Source organism: Diorhabda sublineata, chromosome X, assembly GCF_026230105.1.
Source record: "Diorhabda sublineata isolate icDioSubl1.1 chromosome X, icDioSubl1.1, whole genome shotgun sequence".
Taxonomy (NCBI): domain Eukaryota; kingdom Metazoa; phylum Arthropoda; class Insecta; order Coleoptera; family Chrysomelidae; genus Diorhabda; species Diorhabda sublineata.
In genome coordinates, this window is record NC_079485.1 from 12,610,039 (window position 1) to 12,626,642 (window position 16,604).

The following is a 16,604-nucleotide window of genomic DNA, read 5'->3' on the forward strand; positions in this document are numbered from 1 at the left end:
CGCACCCACTCATTTTATTTCGATCGTAGTGCTGGTTATTTGTAGTTCTGAATAATTCAAGTTATAGCAGGAGTTTGAATGGAAAATCAATTTCCAAAATAGATATATTTTCTATGAATTCAAATAGAATAATAATATATCTCCCAAAAACAATGAATATATACCAAAAAATTCTTTGTTTTTTATAAGATACAGGCCTTTTGAATCCTTTCTATCTGTGCTTCTAAAAAATCAGTACCATGATCAAGATTTTTGAAATATTCAATTTTTGTCATGTCCATATATATTTGCTTTTTGTAAACATGATAACAACTCAAAAAGTTTGATGGGTTTTGGTGTGAGATGCTTAGTAGTTTTTGGTGAAGGGGAGAGTTGGATAAAATGGGGTAGTCGGATAAGATGGGGTACCCCCACTTTCGTGCCTCTGTCTCGACCTTTAGCATTTGGAGGTGGTCAACCGCGTTGGGCATGATTCTATTTAGTAGCTTAGAGGAAGGTGAATCGATTGTATGGGTTTTCCAGATTTTGCAGACACAATTTAATTTTTTGGACGATTCATTAAAATTTTATGGTGAATAGTTTTTGTGAGGAGTCTAAAATCGTTGATAATATAAGCTCAGGTAAATATCTATGGGTTCAATTACTTATTAAGCCATGTAATGATATATCTTTTAGAAGAAAACTATAAATTTTAGCGGAGTTACAACACATTTTGTAAATACTGTACCAGTGCGATAAAATGGGGTACTAGTTGGTTTTATAAAATGGGGTACCCCGTTTTATCAAACTTATACATTTCTCACTTAGTTTTTCCTGACAGGTTGCTTAATATTTAATACAATATGGCTAGTAATTACCAACGGAAAACAAACCACCAGTCTTGGTCGGAGGAGAGCATGCACTTTGCAATTCAAGAGATGATAAATGGAAACATGGGCGATTTCACAGCTTCAAAGGCATATTTAGTACCCCAGATCACATTGGAGAATCGTGTTAAGAAAGGGAAATCAGGTGCAACTATTTCCGATGCAAGCAAGAAAGGTATAATCATTTTAATGTTGTTTCTATTATTTATACAACGTATTGTAGGTTCATTAGGAAGTCGTAAACCGGTATTTAGTTCAGGGCAGGAACAGGAACTTGTAGAGTATGCTCTTCTAATGGAAAATAGATTTTTCGGACTAACATTAAGGGAACTACGAAGTCTTGTATTTGAACTTGCAGAGCGGAACAACCTACCGCACAATTTCAACAGAGGCAAACAAATGGCTGGAAAGTGTTGGCAGTACTCATTTCTTAAGCGTTATCCTGATCTGAGGCTTAGATCTCCAGAAGCAACATTTCGTGCTCGAGCGATGGGTTTTGATAGAGCAGTAGTGAACAATTTCTTTGATTTACTAGAAAGATCATTCGCCAAATACCAGTTTTCACCAGATAGAATCTACAATGTGGATGAAACTGGTGTGACGACTGTTCCAAAGAAGCAATCGAAAGTTCTTGCTCTGCGAGGTAAACGTAAGGTTGTAAGTGTTGTTTCGGAGGAGCGAGGAACTTTGGTTACAGCAGAAACTTGTATGAGAACCGCAGGAAATTATATGCTCATTATGTTTGTATTTCCTCGAAAGAAAGCCAATCAAGAGCTATTAGAAGGTATACCACCAGGGACTTCAGCCAAATATCACGAAAGTGGTTGGATGCAAAAGGATATTTTTTTAAAGTGGTTTAAGCGCTTTATTAATTTTGCCAAGCCAACAGAAAGACATCCAGTTCTTCTACTCTTAGATGGGCGCGCAACCCATACCAAATCTTTGGAGCTTATCTCATAGGATGCAGCCTTTAGATCCTTCTTGTCTCCAGTTAGCACTTATTTTTCTGAAGAGTGTAGAAAGTGGATGCAAATGAACCCTGGAAGGGTCATAACTATCAGACAGGTTGTAAAACTTTTCGGCACTGCTTTCATGAAAGTGGCAGTTATGGAGACTGCAGTTAATAGATTCAGAAAGACAGGGATTTTCCCTATGGATCGTAGTGTGTTTAAGGACTGGATGTTTCAACCTGCTGAAACTACTTACACGATAGAAAATGAAGATTCCACTCCCCACTATTCAAAAGGAAACAGTTGAAATTGCAGGCCCATCAAATTCCGATATGACTATAGAAAAAACAGATTTGTCTAGCACTTCATGTTCGGAAAAAAATCTTTCTAGCCCAAGCTCATCATCTGAACAGGCTACTGTAGCTGCATTTGCAATTTCTCCTAAATATATTAGACAGTGCCGCATTTCAATAGAGAAACAGCGAGAACTAAAACCACAAAGAGGGGGGAAACGGCAGTTTTAACAGAGTCACCGTATAAAAATGAATTGATTGCCGAAATAGAAGCTGGAAAGAAGAAGCCTGTGAAAAGAAATCTGAATTTAGAGTAAAAAATCAAGAAAAATCGAATTTTCAAAATCAACTGTAGAAGTAACGCTAAAAGGTTGTGAAGACGAAGAGGAAAATGTTGCGTGTCTTATTTGTAATTTGATGGGCACATGAAATATGTGCCGGGATTGACGAAGATGATGAGCAATACGAATGTGATTTTTGTATATAATGTCGGTAATATACGCGTTTTGGAAACTTTCTATTTTTTAAATATACAATATGATATTAATTTAGTTTAATAGGAGATACCCCATTTTACAGTACCCACTACCTCATTTTAGCATACCAGTTGAATAAAATCTGATGTTTCACAAATTTTTAAAAAACACCTAATTTTCACAAAAGTATTGAAATCTAAGAATAATGATTTTTAGTTATTAATCCAACTGTGTACCTTGATATTAGAAATATGAATGTATTCTCACTACTTTTTAAATTAACAAACACGATATAATAAGTTATTTTTGACAATATATATTATGAATTATTCAGCTATACAAAATCAAAAAATAAATCGAAAACATAGTTCATATACTCGTAAATTATGTAATTTGTACCATAAGTTTTTTGTTCAGTTCCTTTTGACATTGAACGTGCTGGAAATCACTGGAGAAGTCTGGATGGAAAATACAGATGAAGAAGAAATTCAAGTTTCTGCTTACTCTTTTCTTCGATTGCAGCTGCGTATTGTGACTTTTCATCTTAACAAACGACTTCGAATACCACCGAGCACTGCGGAGCTCTGGTTATAATAATTGAATCGTTATCAATCAAAACATTGAGGTAATCAAATTTATAATAAAATGTTTGAAATAGATAAGTCTTTTAGTGTGGATATGAACTACCAGCCAAACACGTATGTACAAACTTTTCTTCCTACTTCTACTCCAATGGCGTGTCAAAACAATTTTATCCCGACATTATAAAATTCACAACCACAAAGCATACCAACAAAACAAAATTGATACAATGAGCAAATGCCTCAACAAGTAGTCCTTAATCCCTCGTTACCCATGCAACAAGCACCCTTTAACCCACAACCATCTGCAACCGATAATAGTGTTCTATTTTCATAACAGAAATCAGCAATTAGTACGAATGCCCTCAACTAGTGAATATGAACGTAATTAAGAGGAGAATATAAGTAAAATATTATGGCAGCAGTTTAGAAACACTAAAAGAAAAAAGAGAGTAAGAACTGGTGACAGAATGGGAACCAATACCACTACAACAAAGAACAGGTACATCTCTCCAAGAGAAAGAGAAAATTCAGCTCCAAGTGAAGATAACTGCAAAGTACAGAAAAGTAGACACCCTCCTATCTACGTCTATAAAGTAATCAACTACAGCTTAATGATAGAGCAGATATGGGACTGTTTAGAACAAGATGAGTACACCACCAAATGCCTGGCTAACAATGTTGTCAGAATAAGTTGTAATACCATAGACAATTATAGTAAACTATCCATTTACTTGAAGAATGGGAACATAATACATCACACCACCAACTAAAAGAAATACGAGCCTACAGTGTGGTGATCAAATATTTGCATCACTCCTTTAATACGAAACTTATCGAAGAAAAGCTAAACAAATTAGGACACAAAGTCAAAAATATATATAATATAAAGCTGCACAAATCATATTGATTGACTAACCAGGAAAAGACCGAACCAACGTGTCATCTTACCGTCCAATAAGCCTATAACCAACAATGTCCAAACTCCTTAAAAAATTACTCCTACGTAGAATAACTTAAGACCTACCCCCACAGGATTGGATCAATTTGGATTCCGACACTAACATTCCACAGTACAACAAGTTCACCGACTCTGAAACTAAACAAAGCCCTGAAGAACAAAGAATATTGCTTTGATATTTTTCTCGATATCGGACAGGCTTTTGACAGAGTGTGGCATCAAGGACTCACTTCTGAAATTTTACTTAATCAACAGAACCTTCTAAACAAAAGTTAATGAGGAAAATTCCGAATATTTTACTGTAGCAGCAGGGGTACACACGGTAGCGTACTAGGCCCGCTACTTCACATACTGTATATATCAGATATACTAGAAAAACAGTATACAACAACATGAGCTTTGCTGACGACACAGTCATCCTCACTACTGATCAAGAACCACAACCAGCAACAAGGTTCAGGCTCATTTAAATCAATTACATCAAGTCTCACTTGAAAACAAAGTCCTTATTTACAAGTCTGTCATCAAGCCTATATGAACATATGGAATTGAGCTAGGGGGCTGCACTTTCAAATCTAATATAAATATTATTCAGAGATCCCAATCGAAAATACTCTATCAACTAGTAGATATTCCATGGTATGTATCAAATCACAAGTTATCCAAAAAAGGATCATCAAATATTACAAAACCCACTCAAATTCACTACTAGAGGAAGTGTCAAATTGTTGCCCAATGGTTTGAAGAGACAACGCATGTCGTCATATTGTATAACAAACTATGTAGTTTATTCAGAAATTTGATGTTAATGTTTTGCCGTGGCCACTCTAGTCACCAAATTCAAATCTCATCGGTAATATGTGGGATATCATGTGGATGAATTGCTTAGAATGTTAACACAAATGTTAAGTAGATGTTAACACAAATTTCTTGCAAATTTTCACATTACCAAGAGAACAAGAAACAATATAATGAAATGATTGACAATTGACAGCCTTGTTTGTTATAAAAAGAGAACCTGACTAAAAATGTTATTTTGTGAGATTCATAGGTTTATAATACAATTTCTAAGATTATATCTTTCAATGCATTGAGCAAGTAGTACCAGATAAAGTCAGTAAAAATATTTACATGTGTTATGTATTTCTGAGTTTTACTTGCTGCTGCTTTCTTGACTCAACTAATTAGAAAAATAGAGCATTAAGATTAACATATTAAAGAACCATATGAACTACTGTCATACTACTAATTTTCAACCATTTTTGTAAAATGAATATTATTTTGGACATTCTGTATACGTGAAAAGTAAATAATATGTTAAGTATTATCACGAGGTTCTGTTTACGTGAGTTTTTCAATATTGAATTCATGACCCGGTTTTTCTCTAACGTCGCGTTGTTTGCCACTGCAGTGCGTATTTTAAACGGGGACCACCACTACTGTTACAAAACCCCTCAAGGAACGGTGGGGGTTGAATATTTTGGGTTGTTCTTCTTTCCGTATATACAAACCATTTATACTATATACTAGTTTTTCAGTCATTTGTTAATTATCAAGCTTCAGTTGAATAGAGCTCAGAAGTGAGCCAGGTATTAACTGACCTATTTCCTGTAAACGCGAAATTGAGAGTATATTTTAATGGTGTGGCTGTGACTTTAATTAATCTAATGATAGCTACTAATTGAAAAATTAATTGCCCAACTTACAAATGAATAATCATAATTCGTAATATCGCTAGCAAATGAAGAGCTTAGAAGTATTACAACTATTTTCATTTCATTCAGATTTGTTATATTTTTTGAAAAATACATTATTTAAGTGGACTTTTTGTTTGTTATAATTTTCTTTATTTATATATTCTTATCTAATTCTCTATTCTATTATCTGATCTAAAGTCTCTAAGCTTTTTCCATTTAATTCTTATTATCGGTACATTTTGTTTAGTAAAAAATTAGTATTAATATGTACTATAATGTACATGTACATAAGGACGGATATTGATCTTTAAAGGTTCTCTGCATTATATATATTTCCATCCTTTATCACTAGAAATTCATTATAATAATTTGGTAAATCATTTTTGAATAGACTATTAATTTATACTTATTTTCTATGAGTTAATTGCCATTTTCGATAAAACGGTATCTCGATTTCTAGTTCTACTAATGAAATTCTTGAATATGCATATGTATGTTACTTTGACCAACAATGCGTCATCTGTATGAACGAAGTAAACTGTATGGCAATGTATTGGTCCGTAACAATTCTTAAAATTAGTGATAAAATTGGTCGTTCAACGTGTTTTGTAGTTTGAAAAAGATTTTATGTTATTTTTTGCTATTGAAATACATTCAAATTCCACCTCGTCAATCATCTATGTTGCAGGCTTCTGTGGTTTTCCTGGAACCTGGTGAACCGGTTCATCATCTAACTAGCCTACGACAGATGATAATATAGCTGCACCTGTACGCGGCTACCCGCTAATCTTAATAATTGTCAACAGCTTTCCTTTGCGACCAATAGTACTTCGTCGTTGGTCCAGGGTATCTTCAGGATGCGTCTATAGAGCCACATCTCAAAAATTTTTTGATCATTTTAACTTTCAAGGTCCAGGTTTCCACTCCGTACAGCAGTACTGACCACACATAATATTCCATAAATCCTATTCTGACATGGAGGTTTAGATTTCTGTTTTCAAACATTGAGGAGTACTTGACCAATGCCTTTAGAGCCAATTCTGATCTTGATTTCTTCGTCTGGATCCATACGGTTAATATTAATAGTTTGGTTTTTACTTATAACCATGAATTTCGTTTTTTCAATATTTATAGTGAGTCCTACATTATCACATTCTCGGTTGATTCTCTCTAATAGGATTTGAATATCTTCTTCACTCTCAGCCAGTGCAACAGTATCATTGGCGAGTTGTTGTTAATTAATGTTCTAGTGATGTTCACCCCCTCATGTCTCTCCTCCAGCACTTTCTCAAATACAAACTGAAAATATAGATTAAATAGTTGTGGAGAAAAACGCAGCCTTGGCGAACTCCCTTTTGAATTTCGTCTGTCTCCATGTCCTCGACACGCACTACTGGAGTTTGATTTAATAGATTAATAGATTAATTGTATATCGTTTGGATTTAAGTTAATAGTTGTTGAATTCTCTATAAATTTATCGTGTTGGACTTTATCAAAGGCCTTCTGGAAATTAATGAAATAGACATATACATTTTTGTTGTATTCTCTGCACTTTTGTAGTAGTACTGTGATAGCGAATAATGCTTCTTTAGTTCCTAATTCTTCTCTGAAGCCAAACTGCGTTTGATTTAGTTGTTCTTCACATTTATATTGATATATTCTCTGCTGGATTATTTTCAAGAGTTTAGTGTGAGGCTCATCAAACTGATCATTTGATATTCGTCACAGGACTTGATCTTTTTAGGCAATGGAATGAATAATGATTAAAGCCAGTCTTTTGGAATGTCTCTTGTTTTATAGATTTTATTGAACAATTTTGTAAGATGGGTCAAGTTCCTATCGTCCAAAGTCTTCAAGCATTCTGTTGGAATGTTGTCTGTTTTCGAGATTTTTATGGCATGCTTCGGTCTTAAGAATAGATAGCTCTTTCGTCTGTCCGCTTTCTTCTCCCGCGTCATCTCGCTCTGCTGCAAATAGGCGCTTGATGTAATCTTCCCAAGTCCGTTATTTGTCATCTTCTGTCGACTGGATCTCTCCTTCGGTGTTCCTTGTGATCATTGTTATCTTTTTTATTGTATTTCTAATATCTAATATTTTTGGTTCTTGGCTTTACTTTTACATTGGCTGCGAGTAGTTCATGGTCCGTGTCGGCGTCTGGACTTGGGTATGTCTTAGCGCTTTTAATGCTATTCCTAAACCGCCTGTTGATACAAATGAAATCAATTTGGTGCCTCATGATCTTGTCTTCATTATTCCGTGGTGATATCCAAGTATATATTTTAGCTTCCCGAGTAGTAAAGTACCACATCGTCATGATTACATTGTCCTGCATTTGGCCACCTAGCTTCGCTGAGACCAAGGACCTCTAAGCCCAATCTACGCATCTCCACAGCGACAGTTATTAACTTCTCATCTTTATAGAGGGTTCTAATATTCCACGTTGCAATTTGACTTAAAGTCGCATCCCTCTTTTTCCACCCGAGATTCTTCGCATCCCTGTCCCATTAAAGGGACGTCGGAGACTCGGGGCCGTTTCACTTTTATGACTTATTATTGTGATTGTTCCTGAGAATTAATAGTGCAGTAGTTTCTCCTTGCTTTCTACACCGGAGTATCACAGACGATGAAATCTATATGTGATTGTCGCTTGTCATTGTCAAAGCCTAGCCTTTAGAGACACTACTTATCACTAGCCTTGGTTTAGTAATGGTGTAGCTGCCGCTATACCATTCTTCTATACAATCCCTAAAAGGAGGGTTGCCCCATGCGTTGAGTTGGTCGTTTCGAAGTCCACCTTCTCCGCCTCCCTCACCGCTGTGGACTTCGCCCGTTATCATGGTAAAGTGATATACCCCGTAATACTGGGTCCTCAACAGAACTCAGCCACCAGCTCGAAGCTGGGCCTACCCCCGCGACGTGGAGGCGCCTGTTGAGACTTGGTTAAGTGTGCTCAGAGAAGTGACTCTGATCACCTTAGGCCGGGTTAATGCACGTGTATGAAGCCACATGAAAGGGCCTCTCTTTCTCTCTCTCTCTCTCTCTCTCTCTCTTTAATACATAAATTATATGAATAATATTTTCTGATATAGCTTGAAAACTTCAAAACTTTCTTGTTTTCTATCAGGCAGTTGCGTGTTTCCTCAATGTTAGCTGAATTAAAGGGTTAAAAGGATTAAACTGATAGTTCTTGTCTGCAATATGTGATGTTGTGCTTGACGGACACAGGAACGTGACAGTTTTGGCAGGCAGATTTTATTATTCAATTTACTCAACCTAAATTTCAATCTACTTATTTCAATGATGAATTCCATTTCCAGTGAGAATCTAAAAGACTATTGAAATACGCTTCCACGGCTACTAACTTCTATTGCTTCAACGGAAATGTTTTATAATACATGAATAGTTTTGTATGCGAAAATAAAAAATAAAGTCAGGGGAATTTTGGCGAAAAGGGTGCAGGTTACAATAGTTTGTATTTTTATTCACTGATATTGACGATGATTTTTGAACATGTATGAGAGGGTACATCATCCTGATGAAATATATTTTTTTTCTTTTAAACCAGGAATTTCAGCATTTCTTAAATCTAGTTCATTCATATGATTATAATAGTTGTCTGCATTCATTATTTAAAAGTAATTAATAAACTAAATTCCTTCAGCACACCAAAAAAAAAAACGGATTTGAGCAGTGTCTGGATCCTAGCTTGTTTGGCGTTCCCCTGAAGTACCCCTTGTTATAATCGCGGATCATGGTGGTAAACTAACGTCACATCTTCAGTTATAAAACTATGCTCATAAGCTTATTTATTCGTTCATGTTACTCAAGAGACCTACCAAAATATTGCTGTTACTACTTAATGAGATACAAAGGATTCCTACTAAATCTCTTTCGGTTAATAGAGGATAATCGTATCCTGTATTTTTCCAATGTTTTCTGACATTGGTGTATATTTTGGACGACTGCAACGTTGATGGTCTTAAAGACTTGTAAGAAAACTTCAAATGTAAGAGCTTATCTTTCCAATGTTTGAATTGAAAGTTGATGGATATCCTGAAATGGTTACAATTTACGACTTAATCATAATATAAATTACACTATGCAAATGGACAGATGTATGTTCTAGGTTATTAATTGATTACTAGGTACGTTATAATCAAACTGGAAATACTAATGTTGAAAATCGCAGATAGAAAAAACAATTTAATAGTCGGTAACAACCGTATATTAGGACTTTATGGTCAAATGTCAGAATATGAGTTATGAATTATCTTTAAAACCATAGTCCTTTTTTTTTCTAAAATATATCAAGAAAAATCTTTTAGAAAGTTTAAGCAAATGATTGGATCATTGATGCTATCGATACCAAGCTTATTTTCTATTTGACACTACCATTCAGAAGAAGTGAATAACATAGTTCATAAATAATGATTTTACGTACAATTTTATTAGAATAAAAATTGCTCTATTCGCTATGGCGAAATAGTAGTTTTTCTTCTTCCAGATTACAAATAATAATGGATGACCACGATAAGAATTTCGATTTATAGAGGCGCCACTTACCGGCATCGCATGGAGTTGAGTAAAATTGATAATATTATATTATCTATATTTAGTAGAGTTAATTGTATATCATATTATAAAGTCGAGTGGAGATAGGTTCTATATAATGAAATATTTACAAGAAATTTAATATTTTATCAAGTTCAACAGGAAACATCATATTCATTGATTTTGTTTCTCATTATATTATTGTACATAGAGATGGTGATAGTTTCAGTGAGCCATATAATAATTACTGTAGTAAAATAAATTGAAGCACCGTATCTATTAGAAATCAAATCAGATCAAATAAAGAGAAACACAAAATATTCGATTATATGAAAATCCTCTGATATAGAAAACAGGAAAATGATCATAAAAGCGACCACGTGACATATGATAATGATAAAATTGCCTTTATATGAAACTAATATCAATTCATCGATTGTTAAAATGAGGTTGAAATTTGTGGTTTACAATATTTAACGGAACACTTCAATTTTATTGATTTTGTTTCTCGGCTTATTTTTGTATAGATGGCGATAGACAAAGTAAACGACAGAGTCTTCATCTACCAACGATTGTGGTAAATTTTAGAAATGGTTGTCATAAAAAAATTTCTGTTTTTTATCAAAAACTAGATATTTCTGAAAAAATCCAGTCAAGTTTTTCTTTGAAACCCTCATACATCAAATATAAATAGATGATTATTACTACTACGTAAATGAGTTCAAAGTATACAACTACAGCTTCCTATTGAAATTTAATATTAATGTTCAGAAATAAAAAAATAGATGGTGCTAGTAGTCTTACTTTGACTGTTGCATATCGATTGTTCAAAAAAGGTTTCAAATACATTCATTTTAGGACACATTCTCTGTTGACTCGATCAATACATATTCGTGATAGAACAGAAACTATTCCAACTTTATAATTCTCCCAAGTTTATCTTTACTGCTATTTTATCGACGTGAACAATATACATGATATAAAATATATACAAAGAAAGAAGATTATGGCGGGAGTATAAGTAATTAAAACCGTTACAAAAGCGCGTATAAGTTGTGTTGAAGGTTTCACAAAAAACCTCATGGATTTTAAGTATTTTATTCAATGAAACTAATAGTATCTTACGGAATAAAATATGGATGTGATCACTTTCAATGTTTTCATATTTTCACATTATATTTTCCTAATTATACGAAGTTGACCCCATACTAAATAACTAATTAGAAAAAAAATGAATAAATACTGAGCAGAAAAACTTAATAAATTTGATCTTTCTATATCAAACTTTTATGAATTATACAAAGTTACTATTTTGCACGCGCTTATTTAGTCAGTATACTCGAAATTTTGAAGCCCAGAATAGAAACAGAAGCTATTAACAGCTTTTTCTTCTTCTTAATTTTCTTCACATGACGTTGAAAATCCTTAAAATTTGCATCTATGTTCCGCAGTTCAGTATAAAATTAATTGCTCCCAATATTGCTGTTTACTGTTGTCTCTATCGTCGATAGAATATAATTATTAGAACTATTCTTAATTTCACAATCAATACAATTAATTTCTTGAAAATCAGATTTTCTGTGATCGATGAATTCTTTTTCACTTTTTCATGGTTACTGTTTAAGAGGGTTATTCTATTAGTTAATTGAATTTTACTCCACATTATTTAACATTTTTTCTTTCTGTATATATATATATATATATATATATATATATATATATATATATATATACATATATATATATATATATATATATGTAGTTTCAGTTTTATTCATGAAACCTCTTCCTGTTTCTCAACTAAGTTTTAATTTCATTGTAGACATGATGTAGACCTAATCTTTTCTCTTAATAATTGACAATGGTTTTATTAATTTCACAAATTCATCGAGACTAATCGGACAGGGTAAATTATTATACAGATGTTTTTTAATTATTCCAAATAGGGAGGCTTGTAGCTTTAGTTGTTTCAGTAAAAAATCGAAAATTTTTCTTCTCATATTTTTACCCAGATATAATATTCATTTATCAAGAATGGCAGGATTTATGGCGTCTAAAAATTAGTTCATCTGGTTGTGTTGTTACTTTCTTAAAAAAAAACCGTGGTAAAATTTGTTTTGGAGATGATTATTTCCTAAGAAATAGAGTTCAAATATCCTTTTTGGAAGTTTTGCATATAAGAAAGTGATTTAATCATAATATCTTGCTTTAGAACATATTTTCCCCAAGTTAATCCTTATGTCCTAACAATATGATAAAATTATGTTATACATAATTTATATAATATTTTTTCCAAATTGAAAAACAGCTTCTCATTCACTCACTGGTGCGCCAATGGGAAAACATGCTGGATTGGGAAGTAACAAAATATATAATCTCTATTTTCTGGATCTCGTGCGAAGAATTTGGCTTTCCTCCAAATATTTAGAAAAAATCCATATATTTCCCATGTTTTCTCTTTAAAAACCGATATATAAAACTACTTCAATTTAACAACATGCTTCTCATGATACATTTAATTCAAACCCAATAGATCTCATAGTCAACGATAATAAAAATAATAATCATCGCAGCGTAAAATGGAAACGGTACTCCCGGTGAAACCCACACTGGCGAATATAACGACCCATAGCGATTGACGATTGACGACCACAACATCATAAAGAAAGAGGCAGGAAAAAACCGAAATACAAAGGTCTGGTCATCGAATTAAAAGGAATGTGAAACACAATAGTGCTAACTTTACCACTAGTCATCAGATCCATGGGATATGTTTCCAGAAAATTTCGCAAATTGGTTGAGAAATTACTAGGCAAACATCGTGCGGAGAAGATCTAACAGGTAGCAGTCTTCGGTACAGTGCATATACCAAGGAAGGTGTAAAAAATAACGTGAAAGCTTATATTAAGAATTTAAACTCCTTAACCTGTGCTTGAGTGTGCAGTTCACATTCGTGTAGTGTATTATCATTTACCATTTCCAGAGGACATATCATCCGTTCGAGCCTCACTTCGACGTCCAAAGTGTAGGTGAAAATTTTCTAGAGAACTGCTGAGGAAATGTGAAAACGTTTGTCGAGATACATTGAGTGTACAAAAAAGAAGCTACAGAATAACACTTTCCCTAGTAACCAAAAAGTATTCTACAGGAAACTTGGAACTACCGATAGCAGCCGAAGATACGGAATCAAAAATTGTTCCGATACAGTTTGATGACTTCACACTAAAGAAAATCACTGACGTAATCTAGAATACCAACGACTGGAAAGCAACGAGAGTCGATAATATTCAAAACTTTTGGTATAAGAAATTCCCGAGCGTACACAGGGAATTAGAGAAGCAATTTTCTCACCTCTTACTGAACCCAGAAGATATCCGTTCCTAGCACTGAGTTCCACTCATTTGCTTCCAAAGAGCTCTCAGACGAAAGACCCTATCACGTGCCTTTCCACTCTATATAAGATACTCACAGCTTGTATCACTAACAGAATTTATAGGCGCGTCGAGGAAAATAATATTTTAGCAGAGGAACAGAAAGGTTGTAGAAGAGATAACCAAGGGTGCAGAAAACAACTTTTTGTGGGCTCTGTCCATCCAACCATTGTAACCTTCCTTTGAACAACAATGAAAGGATGGCGTAGAAAACTACATCTGTAAATCGGCCCAAACTAACTCAGGACTGACGAAATACCAATTCGTAGGGGAAGATACCAGGGTGACTCCTTGAGTTCGTTGTGATTCTATCTTGCAATGAATTCCTTATCTACCATGCTCAGTGATAAAAAGTACGTATTCAGCATTCGAGCTCACAAAACACCACTTATACCTTTTTCTACCTTTTCTTCGTGGACGATATCAAGCTATACGCAGCAAATGATCGTCAAATAAATCACCTTATCGATATAACACATCGATTCTTCAATTATATTCATATAGAGCTTGAACTAATCTAAGTGCAAGATCCTACATATGGAGAAAGGCTTTGTAATGAACGGAAATGTGCAGCTGCCCAATGGAGATATCGTATAGGCAATGGAAAACGGAGAAACCTACCTAGAATATTAACAGGCTAAGTTATTGGACCACAAGCAGGCAGAAGTTAAAATCCGGGATCAATAAACCAAAAGAGTTAAGTCACTTATAAAGTCCGAATCAAATGCAGACAACTTAGTCCAGGCAATCAACACCTATTTTAACGTACTCTTTTGGAACCCTGAAGTGGACGAAAGTAGAGCTAGAGGGAATTCAGAGGTTAACATGAACAATGATGATGAAAATCACCAAAAACCACCCAAAGTCATCCATTATAAGAACAACATTATCCGAAAAGAGGGTGGGACAGGTTTGATCGACCTAGCATCGCCAGAATCTTACTTGAAGATACTATTAAACACCAAGAAGGTCACAAAAGGCACTACACGGTAGACATCATCACGATCTCAAACAGTCACATGTTGACAAAGAAGCTTCAAACAAATGGCTTACTAGCAGCAATCATGATGGCTATCCAGGATCAAGTTGTTAATAAGAATAACTACAAGAAAAATATTATTAAGGATCCAAACACTCAATCAGACAAATGCAGAAAGTGCCAACTAACATCAGAGACCATTTAATATATAACATCTGCTTATAGTGTGTTAGCTAATACCGACTACCTACACCGGCATAACCAAGTGTGCAACACCATCCACCAAACACTGGCCAAAAAGTTCGGTCTTCTCAATACGTATACACCGTATTACAAGTACCAGCCGCAGAAGGTGCTCGAAAATGACAATTTTAGACTACGCTAGGTCCATTATCACCGATTGACAGGTGACGATAGCAGACCTGACATCGTGGTGGTTTATAGAAGAGTCAATTCAGTCCTTCTTGTCACTATAACTATACCGAACACTCATAACGTTCTCAACAAACCCCCGGAGAAACTGGCAAAATACACGGATCTCGCAATTGAGATTAAACAGATGTGGCACAGGGAAAATGTGGAAATAGTCCCAGTTATTATGCCAGCAACTGGCATCGTGCTTAAGTCCCTACACGATAGTATCGCCGATCTGGGATTATCTAAAAACATCTTCGCCGACATCCTGAAGGTAGTGTGCAAGTTTGTTATCTGAACCGAGCCCAATTCTTTTTAATACTCTGTATTCGGGATAGGTAAATAATACCGGCTCTAAGCTGAGTGGTGCATTAGTTTTTTACATAATAAAATAATAGGATAGTCCACATTTAATGTTTCTCCAGAATTTTGAGTTACAATCAACAAAATATTTTCTAATGGATTTACAATCTTGATAATTACCGAAATTACAAATCTTCTCATCTTGTTTGGATTAGAGTTATTATATATTCTAGATATACCAGTAAGATGCTGTTGTTTAAGATGAGACTTGAGTCCATTATGATCATCTTATGCTATTCTGCTTTATGTTAGGCACGGTTATTATAGTACTTGGACGCCTTGTTGTTATATGAACAAAACTGGATAGTCACACAAGTCACCGGCATGACCTGTAATTGATGTGTAGAGCACACGCATTGATTAATATCAGTTTGGCAGTCATATATAGCATAGGTTTCCAGTGGTTTGTGGAAATAGAGAAAATCCACGTAGTAGTACTGTTCACACTCGAATAAAAACTGTATCGTGGAGATTTTTAATTGAGTGTTTAACGACAATTTTTTTAGGATTTCATACTATAACTGATTCATACGAGTAGATCCATCTCTTTACTGCTGAGACAAAATACCCAAAATAATGGACTGAAAAGAGAGAAGCAGTTCCAAAGAAGATGAAGACTGTTTAATTTGCAGAGAATGTCATGGAGTCGATTATTTAAGATACGCGTGAAATAATTTTCATTGTATATCATGAAAAACGATGAAGTCAAGAAAAAGCCGCCATATGACTATTACAAAAGTGTTGTTTCTTCAAAAACCCATTATCGCAATGGTTAAAATAAGCAATACAGTTTTTACTATAAAAAAGGTACGATAAAGAATAGAAAAATTTTTACCAATATTTCTGTTGGATCGGTGACTTTTGAGACTATCTTCGCATTTATTACTTGTTTTATAGTGTTCGGTGTGGGTTCAGTCGAATATTTATTTTCAGTAGATAAGCAACGCAATAATAACATAAATTATAAATAAACTAATAAACTTAAATTTAATGGAAGATCAAATATATAGCATGCTACATGAGACTTGTTCATTTTCACTTC

The 16,604-nt window shown here is 34.3% G+C and overlaps 1 protein-coding gene across 1 annotated transcript; it reads left to right on the forward strand.

Annotated features, from left to right (window-relative positions):
* The first annotated feature begins 842 nt into the window (after positions 1-842).
* Positions 843-1,826, forward strand: LOC130450573 (uncharacterized). The gene is made up of 2 exons (XM_056789024.1): positions 843-1,041; positions 1,090-1,826. The coding sequence occupies exons 1-2, from the start codon at positions 843-845 to the stop codon at positions 1,824-1,826; spliced, it is 936 nt and encodes a 311-aa protein (XP_056645002.1).
* Positions 1,827-16,604: the final 14,778 nt, after the last annotated feature.

Coding starts and splice junctions, on each gene's coding strand:
- LOC130450573 (XM_056789024.1), top strand. CDS start 843: ATGGCTAGTAATTACCAACGGAAAACAAACCACCAGTCTTGGTCGGAG. Junction 1,042..1,089: donor TTCCGATGCAAGCAAGAAAG/GTATAATCATTT, acceptor AACGTATTGTAG/GTTCATTAGGAAGTCGTAAA.